At 39.8% G+C, this 19880-nt stretch overlaps 1 protein-coding gene across 1 annotated transcript in view; it reads left to right on the top strand.

The window, feature by feature from the left end:
• Positions 1-19333, top strand: part of LOC150066344 (serine/threonine-protein kinase 38-like) — a 28888-nt gene extending 9555 nt beyond the window's left edge. The window contains exons 4-11 of the mRNA XM_090320098.1: positions 1377-1499; positions 1691-1774; positions 3937-4060; positions 14313-14467; positions 15099-15201; positions 15381-15442; positions 18222-18339; positions 19026-19333. Of these exons, the coding sequence (XP_090176224.1) occupies positions 1377-1499; positions 1691-1774; positions 3937-4060; positions 14313-14467; positions 15099-15201; positions 15381-15442; positions 18222-18339; positions 19026-19189 (933 nt within the window). The 3' untranslated portion in view covers positions 19190-19333. The remainder of the gene's footprint in view (positions 1-1376; positions 1500-1690; positions 1775-3936; positions 4061-14312; positions 14468-15098; positions 15202-15380; positions 15443-18221; positions 18340-19025) is intronic.
• The last annotated feature ends 547 nt before the right edge of the window (positions 19334-19880 follow it).

The raw sequence follows: 19880 nt of genomic DNA, 5'->3' as shown, positions 1-19880 counted from the left end.
TGAGTCATTATGGACATTGTGACTTTCTTCTGAATCGAGCCAGTTGAAAATGAGCAAATGTCTGAAAAAATTCAGTTTGTATGTTTTCATTCTGTGTTATCTCTACTAGAAATGATCAAAACCCCAGAATTTTTTTTTTGTGTGTGTGTGTGAGGAAGAAGTAACATTTAAACAACAAAATGTCTATTTCAGTTGTAACCACAGGTCTTTTAAAAAAATGCTGCTAATTAATGCTAATTATTTTATTTCTATGCTCATCCTGGGGCTTGAACTCAGGGCGTGGACTCCGTCTCAGAGCTCTTTTACTCAAGGCTGCTTTTCTACCACTGGAACCACAATTTCTGGTTTTGGGAATCATAAACCTCAGTAGTTGTAAAGAGACATTTTGGGAATAAGAGAATTGAAGCAAAACAGATATTCTGACAATAAAAATCTATCAGAATTCTTAAATTATTTTTCTAAAGCTGAATTTTGTGTTAGACTTAAATTAGCATATAAAAGAATTATATATGGATGAATTCTTTTTATGAATTATGTTAATAAGTTAGTATATAGATGAAAAATGATTTTAATTAGATTGATCTTAATTAACTGAAACCTCAATTGCGATTGAGAGTAATTAAGAGGAAATATTAAAAAAATGATTCTTGGCCACATGCTGTGTGTGGTCTAGTTTTGTAAATCTTGGGAGGCTTTTCTGAGGAGTCTGATTCAAAGCCAGCTTGGGCAGAAAAATCTGAGAAATTCTTATGTCCAAGTAACCAGCAGTAAGCTGGGAGTGGAGCTGTGGCTCAAGTGGTAGAGCTCAAAGACAGTACCCAGGCCCTAAAATGAAGCCCCAGGATTGGCACAAAAATAAATAAATAAATGAAAGTGTAATATCCCAGTCATTTTGGGGTCCCTGAACTCCCCAGCAATAGAGGCACCAGCACTCAATGAATGGAGCTTGGAGTCAGTTTAATAGTGCAGTGGCTACTCTTAGCCTTCTGGCTGCTAGAGAGCAGTCCTGACCTCCCGTGGGGATGAGCTTTTAAAGGAGAGCACACACAGGTGGTCCTGTTCATCAGGAAAACACCACATGCCGGTGGTCAAGCAGTTTAAGTGTTGTCACAAAAAACCCAGAATTAGACAGCTAATCCCGACAGGCTACTACATAAAGAAGTGGGTGAGAGACGGAGGAAGGGAGTATTTGTTAGCAAACACACAGATACATGTTCACATATGTTTTAAGATTGTTTTATTCTTTCAGTGTTTAATAAATACTTGATGGTAAGTAGATTATAGTACAAGTGTTCAATAGTTAAAATATTTTACCTCAGTTTTCCCGTGTTATCTTTATTTTGAAATCCTTGTTTTAAACTGCCTCTTTTGTATAGAAAAAGTTACGTCGATCACAACATGCTCGCAAGGAGACAGAATTCTTAAGGCTCAAGAGGACCAGGCTGGGCTTAGATGATTTTGAGTCTCTGAAAGTTATAGGAAGAGGAGCTTTCGGAGAGGTAAGCTGTTTTTCTTCTGGTCACGGTTGTTGAAAGTATGTTATCCTAAAATGTTTTAAAATGTAATTCTAGGAATACTACCAAAGGCAAATTGCTCCTTTTTTTTTAAAAAAAAAAAAGGTATCTGCTTTCTACTCTTGAACAAATAGGTGTGAATGTTTTACTCTTATAATATATAGTTTATTTTCTAGGTGAGGCTTGTCCAGAAGAAAGATACGGGTCATATCTATGCAATGAAGATATTAAGAAAAGCTGATATGCTTGAAAAAGAGCAGGTACGGATTGATTCTTTCATAGCTACAGTGCAAAGGAGGAAATTGTTTTAGAGGGAGTGCTTATGTTGGAGTGTTTTTTAGAAGATATCTATTAGGTTATATGCTCTATTATTATTATTATTATTATTATTATTATTATTATTTGAGATACAGTCAAATTACATTGTTCAGGCTCGCCTAGAGCCCAAGATCATTTTCCCTCAACCTCTGAAGTACTAGGATTACAGATACGAACCACCACACCCAATTGTAACCTATTAATTTGTTGCAGCCTTCTAATTTAGTGCTTTTTAGTATATATATATATATATATATATATATATATATATATGCATGCCTTGGGCTCAAGTCCTGAGCACTGTCCTTGGGCTTTCTCACGTCTAGAGCTCCACCACTTGAGCCACAGCACCACTTCTGGCTTTTTTTCTATGTATGTGGTACTGAGGAATTGAACCCGGGTCTTCATGCATGCTAAGCAAGCACTCTACCACCAGGCCAAACTCCCAACCAGTTCTGATATTTAAAATATCTTTATATTTATAATCTGGGCATTAGTCTGCTTGGGGTATGATGACAAAATACCACAAGCTGTGTGGCTTAAATAGTAGAAACTTTCTCATTACTGTGAAAACTGGAACTCCAAGGTGAAGGTTCTGGCTTCCTGACTGGATCCTTCCATGGTGAGTATAGGAAGAAAGATTGCAAACACACTCACAGGAAAAGTTCTGGTGTCTTTTCCTAAAGATTGCAATCTCAACCTATGACCCCAGTTTAACCATAATTATTTTCTAACAATTTCATTATTTATTTTATTTATTTATTTGTGGGTCATGGGGCTTGAACTCTGCTTGGACACTGTCCCAGAGCTCTTCAGCTCAAGGCTACCACCCTACCCTTGAGCCAAGCCCACTTACTCTTTTCTAGAGGTTAATTAGAGATAAGAGTCTCAGGTCCATTTGTGCCCAGGCTGGCTTTGAACCTTGATCCTCAGATCTCAGGATTACAGGCGTGAGCCATCACACCCTACTTATTTTCTTAGAGGCCCTGTCTCCAAATGAAGTCGCCCCAAGATGGTAGGAATTCACTACCAAAATGAATTTTGGAGTGACTCAGTCTATCACATAAAAGCTTTCTGAAGTAATTTCTTTTTTGACTTCACTGAAAATAAGGAACAGATATCATTCAGCAGCTTTTAATCCTGTCCCATATCAAAGAAGCAGAATTTGTTTCCTGAAAATTTGCTTATTGCAAAATCTTGTGCTGTGCGCATGCATGCACAAATGTACTCTTACCAGTACTAGGTCTTGAATTCGGGGCCTTGTGTTCTCATACAGCTTTTTCAGCTTAAGGCTGGCACTCTGCCACTTGAGCCACACCTTCACGTCCATCATAAGAGTCTGCTATATTTTCCTACATTGGATGGCTTTGAACTAAGGTCCCCACCCTCCTGAGTAGTTAGGATTACAGGCGTGAGCCTCTGCTACCTAGCGTATCTACCAGATTTTTATCTTCTGTTAACCACCAAAGAGCCAGAAGTGGAGCTTCTGTGATAGAGTGCCATCCATGATGACACAGTTATGGAACAATGCGTAGGCCCTGAGTTTGGGCCACAGTACAGGCCGCAGCAAAATAAAATGAAATAAAAAATTAAATTAAGAAAAGTGTGTAATTTGAGGAAGACCTAGCAGAGTTTGCCCTGATGGACTGTTGAAGAGCTAGAGGATGAGAAAGAATATTGATGGGAAGGAAGAAAAATCAAGGAGAAAGTATTGGGACAAGATGAATTTCCTAGATAAAGAGTATAGATTCTAGCATGCAGCCCTTCTTTAGGTGATATCTTAAGTAAACCATGTTTTATTACCCTGGAAAAGTTTGCAAATATATGTTCTTACATGCTTTTGGTTGGAGTTCATAATAGTGAAATGTCAAAAAACCAAGCCAGGTGCCTGTGGCTCATAGCCTGTAATCCCAGCTACTCAGGAGTCTGAGATCTGAAGATTGCCATTCAAACCCAGCACATGAATGAAAAAGCAAATGAGAGCACAATGCCTGAGTTCAAGCCCCAGTATGGGCATAGGCATGCATGTGCACACTCAGATTGGATGGAAGCTTGAAAACTGTATAATGTGTTACAACTATTTTTTCAACACATTTTCATCCAGGTGACTCATATACGAGCAGAAAGAGATATTTTGGTAGAAGCAGATGGTGCCTGGGTGGTGAAGATGTTTTACAGTTTTCAGGACAAGAGGAACCTTTATCTAATCATGGAATTTCTCCCTGGAGGTAAGTAACAGTGGTTGACTAGCTAGGTACATCTTCATATGCAATAATGACATTAATTCTTGTACATATTCCTTCCTTTACACAATCTGTCAGGGTTTCTCAGTATTTACTTCCATAATGATGCTCATTTTTACTCTAAATTATATTATTGTGAAGGATTAGTTAGGTCAGCACATTCCAAATTTACTAGTTGGGGTCCATTGTAACCAGTTATCCTATTGTAAGTGTAGTGTTAAGAAAAATAAGCCAGTAAATCAATGGGCAATATAATGTACAGAAGAGATATTTTGGTTAGTTTATATAAGAAAGTTTGAAGAGTTTCCAGCATTTAGGGAAATGCAAATTGAAGATGAATTAAGATACCATTCTACACTCATCAGATTATCAAAAACTTTATAAACTCTCATAATACTGAGAATGGGTGAGGCTGTGGAGGTTACCAGCCCCTAGTAAACTGATTTCTTTTTGTTTCTTCCCTCCCCCTCTCCCAATCCTGGGGACTGAACTGAGGGCCTGGGCACTGTCCCTGAGCTGCTTTTGCTCAAGGCTAGCACTCTACCCTCTACCACTTGAACCACAGTGCTACTTCTGGCTTTTTCTGTTTATGTGATACAGAGGGATTGAACTCAGGGCTTCATACATGTTGTACAAGCACTCTATTACTAAGTCATAGTCCTGTAAACTGATTTCTAACTTCCTTTTTTTTATGCCAGTCTGGAGGCTTGAACTCTAGGCCTAGGCACTGTCCCTGAGCTGCTTTTGCTCAAGGATAGTGCCCTACCACTTGAGTCATAGCACCACTTCTGGCTTTTTCTGAATGGTTTTTTTGAGATGAGAGTCGCATGGTTAATTGCACATGCTGGTTCAAACTCGGATCCTTACATTTCAGCCTCCTGAGTAGCTAGGATTACAGGCGTGAGCTGCAAATACCCGGTGATTTTTCTCTCCCTCCCTCCCTCCTTCCTTCCCTCCTTCCTTCCCTCCTTCCCTCTCTCCTTCCCTCTCTCCTTCCCTCCCTCCTTCCCTCCCTCCCCCCTCTTTCTTTCTTTCTTTCTTTCTTTCTTTCTTTCTTTCTTTCTTTCTTTCTTTCTTTCTTTCTTTCTTTCTTTCTTTCTTTCTTTTCTTTCTTTCTCTAGGCCTGGGCCTTCAACTCAGGGCCTGGGTACTGTCCTTGGGCTTTTTCAAGGCTAGAGCTCTACCACTTGAGCCACAACACCATTTCTGTCTTTTCTATGTATGTGGTACCTAGGAATTGAACCCAGGTCTTTGTGCATGTTAGGCAAGCACTCTACCATTAGGCTAAACTCCTGGCCCCCAGTGATTTCTTTCATGGAGAGAAATGTAGAGATATCCAGTGAATCTGATAATGCATGTATCCACAGCCCAGCACTTTGAAGACAGCAGAAAGTTCACTAAACTGGGTGCCACTGACTCATACCTGTAATAATAGCAATGCAGCTAGCATGATCCAGAGGACCTTGGTTTGAAACTGGCCTGGACTGAAAAGTCTGTGAAAACCTACCTTGAAAATAACTACCAAGGGCCGGGAGTTTGGCCTAGTGGTTAAAGTGCTTGCCTAGCATGCCTGAAGACCCGGGTTCGATTCCTTGGTACCACATACATAGAAAAAAGCTGGAAGTGGTGCTGAGGCTCAGGTGGTAGAGCTCTAGCCTTGAGAAAGTCCAAGGACAGTGCTCAGGCCCTGAGCTCAAGCCCAGGACTGGCAAAAAAAAAGAAAGAAAAAAAAGAAAATAACTACCAAGAATGGTACTGGTGGCTCAGGCCTGTAAGCCTAGTTACTGAGGAGGCTGAGATCTGAGGATAGCAGTTCAAAGTCAGCCAGGGCAGAAAAATGCCCATGAGACTCTTCTTCAATAAACCACTCAAAAAAGCTGGAAGTAGTGCTGTGTCTAAAGTGATAGAGTGCTAGCCTTGAGCACAAAGAGACTGGGAAACAACGCTCAGGCCCTGAATTCATGTTCCAGGACCAGCAAATAAAAGCAAACCAGCCAAAAAGCTGGAGGCAGGAGCTCAAGCTGAGTCACAGCGGAGGTGCTTATAATCTGGAGGCCCTGAGGCCAAATCTAGTGTACTTAAAAAAAAAAAAACAACAAAAAACAAAGAAAAAAATAACAGGAAGGGGAGAGAGAGAGGGGGGGGATGTTGACTCCCACATTGAATTTATAATAGTGGAAACTTAATGCAAGATGAATTCCTATCAGAAGATATGAAAATGAAATCCAGCATAGTTACAAGGGGAAATATTTTTACAGCAGTTATAAACTGTTTTGACAGTTAAACCTCGAGTGAAGTGAAATAAAGGAAGCTATGAAATCATACTAATAGTTTGATACCATATATGTAATTTTACTATTATTTTTGAGTTAACATGCATTTGTGATATGTGGGGATTTCATATTGTACATTGTGATATTTTCATACATGCACATAGTACACTTAGAACAAATTCATTCATCCCCTCCACCATATTCCCATTCCTCCCCTCTAATCTCCTCTCCTTTTCCAGAATCATTTGTGAGGTTTCAATGAGTGGGGGGGGGGCCTGTGTGCATGTGCGCTAATTCTTGGGCTTAAACTCAAGGCCTTTGTGCTGTCTCTGAGCTTTTGTGCTCAAAGCGCTCTACCACTTGAGCCACAATTTTACTTTTGGCTTTTTGGGTAGTTGATTGGAGAACAGTCTCATAGATTTTCCTGCTCTGGCTATCTTCAGACCATGAACCTCAGAACTCAGCTTCCTAAATAGCTAGGATTAAGGTGTGAGCCAACAGAGTCTAGCTAATATTTGGCTTTTTAAGCTTGGCTTATCTCATCGAACATGGTGATTTCCAGTTTTATTCATTTTCCTGCAAATGACATAGTACCATTTTCATTTATGACTCAGTAATACTCCATAGTATACATATACACCATATTTTTTTGTGCATTTATTGGGTTATTCAGCACAGTTGATGCCACAATTTGTTGTGAACAGAATTGCAGTAAACATGAGTATGCAGTTCTCTTTCTTATATACTGATTTACTTTCCTTCAGATGAATGCCCAGAAGTGGTAAAAGGGGTCATAAGATAGGTTTATTTTTATTTTTTTGCTAGGCTTGAACTCAGGGCCTGGACGCTGTCTTTGGACTTTCTCAAGGCTAGACCTTTACCACTTGAACCACAGTGTCACTTCTGGCTTTTACTGTGTACTTGGTACCGAGGAATTGAACCCGGGTCTTTGTGCATGCTAGGCAAGCATTCTACCACTAGGCCAAACTCCCCACCCCAGGTTTATTTTTAGTCTTGTGAAGAACCTCCATACTTATTTCCATGGTGGTGACAGCAGTTTATATTCTCACCAGCCATATATGAGGGTGCCTTTTTTCCCCATCCATTCCTCTTCAGCATTAGTCCTTTTTTGGTTTTTGATGATTGCCATTCTTATTGAGATGAGATAGAATCTTAGTGTAGTTCTGATTTGTGAAATACAAGGGATGTCAAACATTTTTTTCCATTCATTAGTCACTTGTATTTTGTTTTCTGAAAGCTAAACATTACCCATTCGTTGGTTTATTTGTTCTTTCACTGCATTATTTTGTGAGCTCTTGGTATATTCTAGATATTAATCTTGTATCCACTGAATAGATGGCAAAGGTTTTTCTCCCATTCTTTGAATTAATATTTTTTTGTGTTCTGTTTTGGTGTGTTTATGTGTATGCTAGTATTGAGGCTTGTCCTTGCTTGAATTTTTCCATGAAAGCTGATGTTCTACCACTTGAGCCAACCTCTATTTCTTGTCTTCTTGTTCTTTTTTTTTTGTCAGTCATGGGATTTGAACTCTGGGCCTGGGCATTGTCCCTGAGCTCCTCAGCTCAAGGCTACCACCCTACCCCTTGAGCCACAGGTTAATTGGAGATAAAAGTCTCACAGACTTTATTGCCCTTGGCTGGCTGAGTAGTTAGGATTACAGGTGTGAGCCAACGCACCTGGCTCACTTCTTGAGATTTTTTTTTTCTGGTTATTTGGAAGTAAGAGTCTCACAAACTTTCTTGCCTGGGGTGGGTTCAGTCCTCCTCAGATCTCAGCTTCCTGAGTAGTTAGTATTACAGATGTGAACTACCAGGTCCAGGCGTGTGAGCTGTGTCTTGATTCTAGTAATTGCCCTATTTGATGTTCAGAAATTTTTTAAAAAACCTATACTCATCTGTCCTTTATTTTTAAATTGCTAGTATAAGGGTGGTATGTACAGAGGGATTACAGTTACATACACCAGGTAAAGAGTACATTTCTTTTGGACAATGTCACCTTTTCCTCACTCCCAGCCTTCTCTCCCTACCCTCAAATGTCCAGTGAGTATCATTCATTGCCATTTGTTCTTTCTTGTTCTTATTTCTGGGCAATTAGAATCCTATTTAGTAAAGTTACCTGCGCCTGTCTAGACATTTCCCTGTAGTAGTTTCAAGATTTCAGGTCTTACATTATGATCCTTGATCCACTTGGGAGTTGATTTTTCTACAGGATGAAAAATAGTCTTAATAGATGCTCAGTTTTCTCAGCACTATTTGTTGAAGAGGCTGTCATTTCTCCAAGATACTTTTGGCTACTTTGTCAACAATCAGATCACTGTAGTTGTGAGGTTTTATTTCTGAGTCTTCTAGTCTGTTTCACTGTTATTTGTTGCCTGTTTCTATGCAAGTACCAAGCTGTTTTTGTTACAATTTGAAATCCGATATTATACCTCTAGCATTGCTCTTTTTAGTCAGGATTGCTTTGGCTACTCAGGGTCATTTATGATGCCAAATGAGTTTAAGAATACTACTTCAGTCTCTGTGAGGAATGATTTGGGATTTGGGTGGGGATGTATTGAATCTATAGATTGCTTTCTGTAGTATGTCTGTTTTCATAATATTTATTCTGCTGACTCATGAACTTGAGGAAAATGTCCATTTTCTGCTGTCTTCTCCAATTTCAGGTTGTATAGTTTTCATCATAAAAGTCTTTTACTTCTAGGCTGGGAGTTTGGCCTAGTGGTTAAAGTGTTTGCCTAGCATGCATGAAGACCCGGGTTCGATTCCTCGGTACCACATACATAGAAAAAAGCCAGAAGTGGTGCTGAGGCTCAAGTGGTAGAGCTCTAGCCTTGAGAAAGTCCAAGGACAGTGCTCAGGCCCTGAGCTCAAGCCCAGGACTGGCAAAAAAAAAAGTCTTTTACTTCTTTGGTTAAGTTTATACATAGGTGTATTGTTTTTGAGACTATTGAGATTTTTTTTTCTTTTTTTGTCAGTCATTCAAATCTGGGCCTGAGCTCCTCAGCTCAAGGATACCACCATACCCCTTGAGTCTTCGTACCATTTCCCCTTTTCTAGTGGTTAACTAGAGATAAGAGTCTCAGGGAACTTGAGTGCTGGGCTGACTTTGAACCAATCCTCATATCTCACCTCCTGAGTAGCTAGGATTACAGGTCTGAGCCACTGTGACCTACTTGGATTGTTTTCTGCCTGTTCATTGTCACTATAAAGAAAAGCTTTTTTTTTTCTTTTTTTCTTTTTTGCTAGTTCTGGTACTTGAATTCAGTGCCTCAGCTCTATCCCTGAGCTTCTCTCTGTGCAAGGCTAGCACCTACCACTTGAGCTACAGCACTATTTCTGGCTTTTTGTTTATCTAGTATTGAGGAATTAAACCCAAGGCTTCGTGCATGCTAGGCACACAGTCTACCACTAAGTTAATTTCCCAGCCTGCTTTTTTTTTTTAAACGTATGTTTATTTTATGGTTATATTGCCCAAAATGCTTATCAGATCTAAGAGGATTTTGTGGAATATTTAGTCTTTTAAGCATAGAATTAAATTACCTGCTAACAGAGATAATTTGACTTCTTTCTAGGTTGGACCATTTTTCTTTCACTTGCTCAGCGAAAGTAGGGAGAGTAAACATTCTTCATTTCTGACTTTTTAGACGAAATTATTTCAATTATTTCCTGTTTAGTATGTTAGCTATGGAGTTATGATATACAGCTTGCTTTTTTTTTTCTAGTTGTCAAGCTTGAACTCAGGGCCTGAGCACTGTCCTTGGACTTTTCTCAAGGCTAGAGCTCTACCACTTGAGCCACAGCACCACTTCCAGCTTTTTTTTCTATGTATGTGGTACCAAGGAATCGAACCCGGGTCTTCATGCATGCTAGGCCACTAGGCCAAACTCCCGGCCCCGTGATATCCAGTTTTTATTATTGAGTTACATTATTTCTTCTCCTAGTTTCTTCATAACTTTTATCATGTTGAAGCCAGGAATGGCTTTGGACTATGATGTTCAGATCTCAGCTTTCTGAGTAACTAGGATTGCAGCTATGAACCACCAGCACCCAACTTGATCTTTTTAAAATGTTGATGTATTTGCTTTGCAAGTATTATATTTAGAACTTTTGCATGTTACAGGTTGGTCTACAGTTGTTTTTTGTCTGATTTTTTGAATGAGTGTAAGAAAATGACTTCATAGAATGAAGTTGGCGTGATGTTCCCTTGTACATTTCATGGGAATATCTGAGGTGTCCTGGTGTTAGTTTTTCATTAAAGTTTTGGTGAATCTTACAGAGCCTGGGCTTTTGTTGGAAGATTTTTCAGTTTCATTGCTTTTTTGTAGAACTGTGTATGTGGCTTATATTATCTTGGCTCAGTTTTGGTAGGTAAGCGTGCTAGGATCTGCCAGTTTCTCAGGTCTACCTACAGTGACGCTCAGGGGTACTGACTGCCAACCAGTTCCTTCACTGCCTGAGTTCCTGGTTGTTCTGTCTTCTTAGCTCACCTATATGAGCCATACTTTCCTGGGTGTTCAACTTCTCCAAGTATGTCAGTCTTAAAGAGGAGTCTCACTCTAAGTATGACACCTCCCTGCTACTTTCTGAGATATGGGGAACATTGGGTTTTCTCGTTTAACACTCTCCTGTCATGCTGGGGAAGTAATTGGTCCATGAAATTCCTGCAGTGAGGTTTAAAACTTTCTGGTAGTTTGGATTTGATCTAAAAGTAAGTTTGTCATTTCAAGGTTGCCTGAGTTATCTTGTGATGGAGGCCTTTGTTTTTCCTAACTCCACCGAAGCAGAAATACAAATTATTTATTTTCCTCTGTTGCCTTTCTGTTTTGCCACATGTTCATCTGTCCTTTTTCTGTGTTGTGGTTCTTAGTGTTCTTGCAAATATAGTCTCTTCTTAGGTTATCTGACTTTTCTTTCTCATGGAGTATTTTATAAGGAAATTTAAAATTCTTGTCCCTTTACCATTTATACAATTAAAAAACATAGAAGGGCTGGGAGTTTGGCCTAGTGGTAGAGTGCTTGCCTAGCATGCACAAAGACCCAGGTTCGATTCCTCGGTACCACATACATAGCAAAAAGCCGGAAGTGTTTCTGAGGCTCAAGTGGTAGAGTGCTAGCCTTGAGAAAGTCCAACGACAGTGCTCAAGCCCTGAGCTCAAGCTCAGGACTGGCAAAAAACAAAACAAAACATAGAAGAGTATAAGTTTATATAACAATATGTGTATATGAAATATACAGTATGTGTGTATGTGGCACATGGCACATGCCTGTAATCCTAGCTACTCAGGAGGCTGAGTTCTGAGGATCTCTATTCAAAGCCAGTCTGGGCATGAAAGCCCATGATACTATTATCTCTAACTACCAGAAAACCGGAAGTAGTGCTGTGGCTCAAGTGGTAGAGTGCTAGTCTAGGACTGAACAGCTCAAGGACAGTGGCTGGGCCCAGAGTTCAAGCCCCATAACCACCACTACCCCCCCCCAAAAAAGTAAGCTAGAAAAGCTGGCTGCCAGTTATCCTAGCTATTCACGAGGCTGAGATTTGAGGGTCACAGTTCAAAGCTAGCCCAGGCAGTAAAGTTTGTGAGACTTTTATTTTCAATAAATTATCAAAGAAAGGCCAGAACTGGAGTTGTGGCTCAAGGGGTAGTGTTTTCCTCCAGACACAGTGCCCAGCCCTTAGTTCAAGCCCTAGGACCAGTACTTCATAAAAACAAACAAAAAAAATGAAGTAAGCTAGAAGGATACACAACAAACCAAATCCAGCCATCATTGCTCTGCTAAGAGGAGGGGGAAATAAAATGGGAATGAAGGGAAAAGAATATCTCTAAATAATAATAACAACAACAATAATTTTTTTTTGGCCAGTCCTGGGGCTTGGACTCAGGGCCTAGGCACTTTCTCAAGGCTAGCACTCTACCACTTGAGCCACAGCACCACTTCTGGCTTTTTTTCTGTGTATATGGTACCAAGGAATCAAACCCAGGGCTTCATGTATATTAGGCAAGCATTTTACCAGTAGGCACGCTCCTGGCCCCACAATAGTAATATATTTTTTTTATTGCATAGTTTATTAACATTGATTTTTATATCATATTTCAAATGATGTGTTTAACAAACAGTATTCAAGAAGGGAATCTATATATACAATCACTGGCACTTAGATTTTAGAACATAATTAAAATTAGAGTGAGGGTTTGTATGTCATAGATACATATTAATCTATGTAATAAAACATGTCTATAGAGTCATGAAATTTTTATTAAAGAATTTATTAACATTGATTTTTATATCATATTTCAAATGACGTGTTTAACAAACAGGTATTCAAGAAGGGAATCTCTATATACAATCACTGGCCCTTATATTTTAGAACATAATCAAAATTAGGGTGAGGGTTTGTATGTCATAGATACATAATAATCTATGTAAAAAACAATATGTCTATAGAGTCATAAGTTTTTATGACTATGTAGTTGTGTTTATTTCCAATACCATGTCCATAGCATTGGGTATGCAACTTTTGAGTCCCACTCTTGTACTGTTTGGATCTGATAGCCACATATTAAGGATACCATGCGCCTTTTGTTCCTTTGGTCTTGACTTGTCTCACTCAACATGATTTGCTCTAGATTTATCCACTTCCCTGCAAATGCCATTATTTTATCTTGTCTGTTGGCTATGTAGAATTTCATACACACACACACACACACACACACACACACACACACCACATTTTCTGTATTCATTCTTCTGTAGTAGGGCATCTGGATTGTTTCTATCGCCTGGCTACAGAATAGTAATATTTTGTGTAACATACTACGGCTTAAATTCAGGACTGCAATTCTACCACTTGAGTCACAGCTCCATTTATAACTTTTTGCTAGTTAATTGAAGATAAGAGTCTCATGGCATGTTTTTGCTTGAACTGGCTTCACACTTTAGTCTTCAGATCTTGGCCCCATGCGTAACTGGGATTACAGGCCTGAGTCATCAGTATCCAGCTCACATATTATATTTTTCAAGACTTAAAGTATATATAATAAATGCTATCAGTTGTCAGTTTTGTGTCAGAAGTACAATAGTGTTTACAATGGTTAAAATTATTTTCCTTTTTAAAGAAAAAAAAAGACTTGAAAATGAAAGAATGTCTAGAAGTGACTTCTTTAGTGGGCTGATGTCCTATTATTTGGTCTGAGGAGCTCAACTGTTTGTTTCTGTGTGCCAGAACTGGGGCTTGAACTCACATAATTGGGTTCTTGCTTGGCATTCAAGGCTGATGCTCTACTAATTGAGCCATACCTTCTAGCGTTTTGCTGCATAATTGGAGATAAGCGTATCTCTTGGGTTTGTCTTCCTGCCTTGAGCCTTGAGCTTTACAACTCAACCATCTGAATAGCTAGAATATAGGCCTGAGCCTCCAGTGCCCATCTCAGGCTGTTTTTGAAACTTCAGAAGGAATGTGTTTGTATATTCTGATTCTTTTTGCACAATTTAGCATATTATTCTCATCAACTTATTCTGAAGGTTGACTGGTAGGTTATCAGATCTGCTCTAATTTAATTTGATACTCTATCCCCAGAGCCATGACACATTATGCAGTGACACCCCACCACTAGTTATAGGTATGAGTCGAACATACAAAGAAGCAGGTGGCTCACACCTGTGATCCTAGCTACTCAGGAAACTGAGATCTCAGGATCTCTCTAGCTCAGGCAGGAAAGTATGAACCTTGTGGCTCCAATAAACCAGAATAAAGCCAAAGTGGAGCTATAGCACTCCACTTTGGTAGAGCCCCAAACTTGAGTGAAAGAGCTAAGAGTGAGATCCAGGTCCTCATTTCAAGCTCGAGTACCGGTGCATGTGCATAAACACACACGCACGCACGCTTTTGCAATATTTTTCCCCTTCAAGGCCTTTTCAGTTAACATGGTCCCTTCCTTTATTTAGGTGACATGATGACATTGTTAATGAAGAAGGATAGCTTGTCAGAAGAAGAAACACAGTTCTACATTTCAGAGACTGTTCTAGCAATAGATGCAATCCACCAGTTGGGTTTTATTCATCGGGATATTAAGCCAGACAACCTTTTATTGGATGCCAAGGCACGTGACTCAACTAGAGGCTTACTAGGCTCTGCTGATTGTCTTACAGAAAAATAGAGCTGGTAGTATGGTTGGAAATGGTCATCTGCAATTTCAGATCATTGGTAAACTACATTGTTTCATAGAATGATATAGCAAATTAGGGCTGGAGGGGGAAGGACACCATGGGGTTACAGCTCCTAGCTCCTATTTTGTCTGTTTTCTACCTTTTAAAAAATCATCATCCTGAGATATTCATAATTTTTCATTTTTACCATGATGAATTTTTTTTTAATACTGGGGCTTGAACCCAGGGCCTGGGCTCTAGGCTCTGTCTTTTTCATTCAAAGCTGGTGCTCTACCACTTGAGCCACATCTCCACTGGCAGCATTTTGCTAATTCATGGAGTCTTATTGATATGTCTGCCTGGATTAGCTTCAAACCAGAATCCTCAGATCTTATCCTCCTGGGTAGCTAGGATTATAGGCCTGAGCCATCAGGGCCAGACAGTATGAGTTCTAAGCTAAGAAGTTTTACAGCTTTACATTTAAAAAGAAGAGTTTGTAATAAGATTTTTTTTTTGTTTTTTTTATTTTAGTTGCTGTTTTCAATGTTAATATAAATTGGTGTTCTTGGGACTTTCTGTTTTTAGGGACATGTAAAATTATCTGATTTTGGGTTATGCACGGGGTTAAAGAAAGCCCACAGGACTGAATTCTACAGAAATCTCACACACAACCCACCAAGTGATTTCTGTAAGTTTGCTTTGTTAGTTTTTTCCCCCTGTTCTGTTTAATTCAATAATGTTAAGGACAGATCTCTTCCTTAAATTGGTGTGTGTCTGTGTCTGTGTCTGTGTGTCTCTATCTGTGTGATTTGGGTTTCTGGTGAGAGTTTTCCCCTCATGATGACAGTTTTTTCCTGTTGAAATTAGCATTTCAGAACATGAACTCCAAGAGGAAAGCAGAAACATGGAAGAAGAACAGGAGACAGCTGGTGAGTCAACCACATTTTGTATATGAGTATTTGTGTCCATACCATGGATTGAACTCAGGGCTTGAGCACGGTGTTGTACCACTTGAGCCACACCTCCACTTTCAACTTTTTGTTAGTTGGTTGGAGTTAAGAGTTTCTCAGCTTTGTCTGCCAGGGCTGGCTTTGAACTTTGATCATCAAACATCAGCCTCTTGAGTAGGTATGAGCCCCCAGTCCCCAACCAAACTATGTATTCTTAAGAATATGTCTTTAAAAACACTAAATGAAAAAAATTAACTGCATTTTTATTGTTATTATAAAGGTTTTGAACAGAGGGCTTAACATTTTATAAGTCAGGTCATGAGTACATCTTTTTGGACAATATCAACCTGGATGTGCCTTTTGAATTTGTTTTCCTACTTCCTTTATTCAATGCCAAACACATATAAATGCTCCATAAATATTTGTCCAACCAAGTAATTAAAGGGGTACTAATTCAAATAATATTCTGACAGCCATTAAAACCGTATAAATGACCTCTGAATCATTGAGCTCATTCTCTCACTAACCCAAGTAATTATAATCTATGCTAGAAAGTCCTTTCTGGTTCATGGCTTATTTGTTTACATGTAACAAGATCTGACCATGCAGCCCAGGCTAGCCTCCATCCTACCATCCTTCTATTCAGTTTAGTTCAGTGTTTGTTTATTAAACATGAAGTTCTATATTAAGGTGAAAAAAACGTTTTATCTTTACATGTATCACTTTTAGATTAGATTTCATAGTTGAGAAAATAATAGCTGTATTCCCTACTTATAATAGGGGGGAAAAGGAATATGACTTAGAAATACGGCGTGATAGAGATCTGACATGTTGGTACATACCTGTAATCCCAGCATTCAGGAGATTGTGGTGGCTTCATAGTTGGGACCATATCTAAAAACCAAAACAAAAATATGGCAAGAGAATTCACAGATGACAGGTGATAAGTATGCATATTGATGTTTTCCAAAGGAGAAGTAGAGAGTAAGGTATTCATATTTGGAGCAGGAAATTTTCTCTGCCCACTAACTATAGTCATGTCTTTCCTCAGGTCACAGAGATGACAGAATCTGCTGTCACACATTGTCAAACAGCAAAACTCCTCATTAAAAACAACTGCCTTGGGCCCGGAGTTTGGCCTAGTGGTTAAAGTGTTTGCCTAGCATGCATGAAGACCCGGGTTCGATTCCTCGGTACCACATACATAGAAAAAAGCCAGAAGTGGTGCTGAGGCTCAAGTGATAGAGCTCTAGCCTTGAGAAAGTCCAAGGACAGAGCTCAGTCCCTGAGTTCAAGCCCAGGACTGGAAAAAAAAACAAAACAACTGCCTTAAAGATGCAATTTTTATAGGATTTTATGGAAACTAAGAATTGAAAAAAAAAAAGGCCAGGAGTTTGGCCTAGTGGTAGATTGCTTGCCTAGCATGCTTGAAGCCCTGGGTTCGATTCCTTGGTACCATGCACATAGAAAAGCCAGACATTGTGCTCTGGCTCAAGTGGCAAAGCTCTAGCCTTGAGGAAGAAGCCCAAGGACAGTGCTTAGGCCCTGAGTTCAAGCCCCAGGACTGGCAAAAAAAAAAAGGAAGGCTAGTCACCAGTTTGTAATCCTAGCTACTCAGAGAGCTGAGATCTGAGGATTATGATTCAGAGCCAGCATGGGGAGAAAAGTCTATGAGACTCTTACTTCTAGTTAACCACCAAAAAAGCCAGAAGTGAAGGTAGGGTTCAAGTGATAGAGCACTAGCCTACCTGAGTACTACCAGCACCCAGCTTACTTGAACTCTTCCTCTTCTTCCTCCTCCTCTTCTTCCTCTTCTTCCTTTTCTTCTTCCTTTCTCCTTCTCCTTTTCCCCCTCCTTCTCCTCCTTCTTCTCCCCCCCTCCTCCCCTCCTTTTCCTCTCCCTCCTTCTCCTCCTCCTCTCCCTCCTCCCCCCTCCTCTTCCTTCTTCTTCCAGTTCTGGGGCATGAACTCAGGGCCTGAGCACTGTCCCTGAGCTTCTTTTATACAGGCTAACACTCTACTACTTGAGCCACAGCTACACTTCTGGCCTTTTCTGTTTATGTGGTACTGAGGAATTAAATCCAGAGGTTCATGAATGCTAGGCAAACACTCTACCACTAAGCCACATTTCTAGCCCTTACTAGAACCTCTTAGAGGACAGAATCACATTTTTATAACATATTATCTTACTCAGTACCATCACTAAACCTTACACTTGATAAACATGGAAAATAATTATTGGTCAAAGAATTTACTTCCTCAGAAGTAGTGCTATGGTTCACTAGTAGTAGAGTACTAGCCTTGAGCACAAAGAGGCCCAGGGCTTCGAGTCCAAGACCCAGGACTTGGGTGGAATTTACTTTCTTCTTGAGTGCTATTTAATTTTTAATGGTTTGTTTGAAGCCATGCACCTATGGCTCATGCCTATAATCATACCTACTCAGGAAGCTGAGATCTGAGGGGCATGATATGAAGCCAGCCTGGGCAAAAATGTCCATGAGACTCTTATCTCCAGTTAATCAGCAAAATGCCAGTGTGGGGGTCTGGCTTAAGTAGTAGAATGTGAGCATTAAAGCAAAAAAGCTGATGGGTGCTCAGGCCTTGAGTTCAAGTGCCAGTACTGGCTCATGTTCGTGCACATGCATACACACACACACACACACACACACACACACACGCACGCACGCACACACGCACGCACGCACGCATGCACGCACGCACACAGAGAATGCTGATTTAACAAGCTGTTCCTTTGCAGGCATACTCCACAGTTGGGACTCCAGATTATATTGCTCCAGAGGTATTCATGCAGACTGGTTATAACAAACTGTGTGATTGGTGGTCTCTGGGAGTCATTATGTACGAAATGCTAATAGGTATGTTTTGTTCTTAATTTACATATACAATGTGGGTATTTCCTTGAGTGTTGTTGTTTGAACTTACTTACAGATATGAGCAAAAGTAGCTGAACTATTTTAAACTCATTTCTGCCTTCTCAGTATTAAGCACATAATGATAAATACTAGATCCTGTTGCCAGAAGCAAAGTTAACCTCAGCTCTCATGTACCAGAGTTGTAGCACAGCTGATTCCCAGTGATCATACCTGTAATCCTAGACAAATGGTAAGACCCTTATCTCCAACTGCCCAGCAAAGAGCTGGATGAGGAGGTGTGGCTCAGTTGGTACAGTGCTGACCTTGAGTGAAAAAGCTAAGCAAGAGCTCAAGCTTTCATGCCTCAGTACCAGGACAAAAAAAAGAAAGAGAGAAAGAAAGAAAGAGAGAAAGAGAGAAAGAAAGACAGAAAGAGAGAAAGAGAGAGAGAAAGAGAGAGACAGACAAGAAGAAAAGAAAAGTCTCCTTAGCTCTTCAGGTGACTTGAGAGGATGGATACCCTAAATCTATTATTGCTATAATATCACTTAAAGTATAAAACTATACATGTTGGCATTACTTTATTGTTATCATAGTATTCAGGGTTATTTTGTTATGGCAAGTATTTGGTAGGTGTAATTTAATTGATCATGAAAATGGATAGAACCTTTGTTTTTCTTACTATGTAGGCTATCCACCTTTCTGTTCTGAAACACCTCAAGAAACATACAGAAAAGTGATGAACTGGAAAGAAACATTAGTATTTCCTCCAGAAGTACCTATCTCTGAGAAAGCAAAGGATTTAATTCTCAGGTTAGTGGTTAACTTCTTGGAGAATTTCAGGATGTCCTAAAACCCAGTCAAATATCTGTTTCATTTTTGTAGAGGGGAGAGAATATTCCTGATCTATACAGACCAGCTTCCTAAAAGGAAGTTCACTGGGAAAATGTGAGAAGAGGAAAAGGAGCTATTTTATGGAATTGAAAACAAAAAAGATTGGTGCAGATACTGATATTTCTTTTTTTTTTTTGCCAGTCCTGGGCTTGTGCTCAGGGTCTGAGCACTGTCCTTGGGCTTTTTCCTCAAAGCTAGCACTCTGCCATTTGAGCCTCAGCACCACTTCTGGCTTTTTTCTATGTATGTGGTACCGAGGAATTGAACCCGGGTCTTCCTGCATGCTAGGCAAGCACTTTACCACTAGGCCAAACTCCCGGCCCTGATACTGATATTTCTTAAAAGCAATATGTCTGAGCCAGATATTGTTGTAATCTTAGCTACTCAGCATGTTGAGATCCAAGAATTGAAGTTTGATCCATAGAAATTCTTAATTTTTTTTTTTTTGCCAGTCCTGGGCCTTGCACTGAGGGCATGAGCACTGTCCTTGGCCTTTCTGAAGGCTACAACTCTACCACTTGAGCCACAGCACCACTTCCAGTTTTTTTCTGTTTATGGTACCAAGGAATCAAACCCAGGTCTTCGTACATGCTAGGCAAGCATTCTACCACTAGGCCAAACTTCCTGCCCAAGTTTCTTATCACCAGCTA

This window comes from Megascapheus bottae, chromosome 2 (genome assembly GCF_031878675.1).
Source record: "Megascapheus bottae isolate mThoBot1 chromosome 2, mThoBot2.hap1, whole genome shotgun sequence".
Classification (NCBI taxonomy): Eukaryota; Metazoa; Chordata; class Mammalia; order Rodentia; family Geomyidae; genus Megascapheus; species Megascapheus bottae.
Note: the sequence above shows the minus strand (reverse complement) of the source record. Positions and strands in the feature narration are given on the sequence as shown.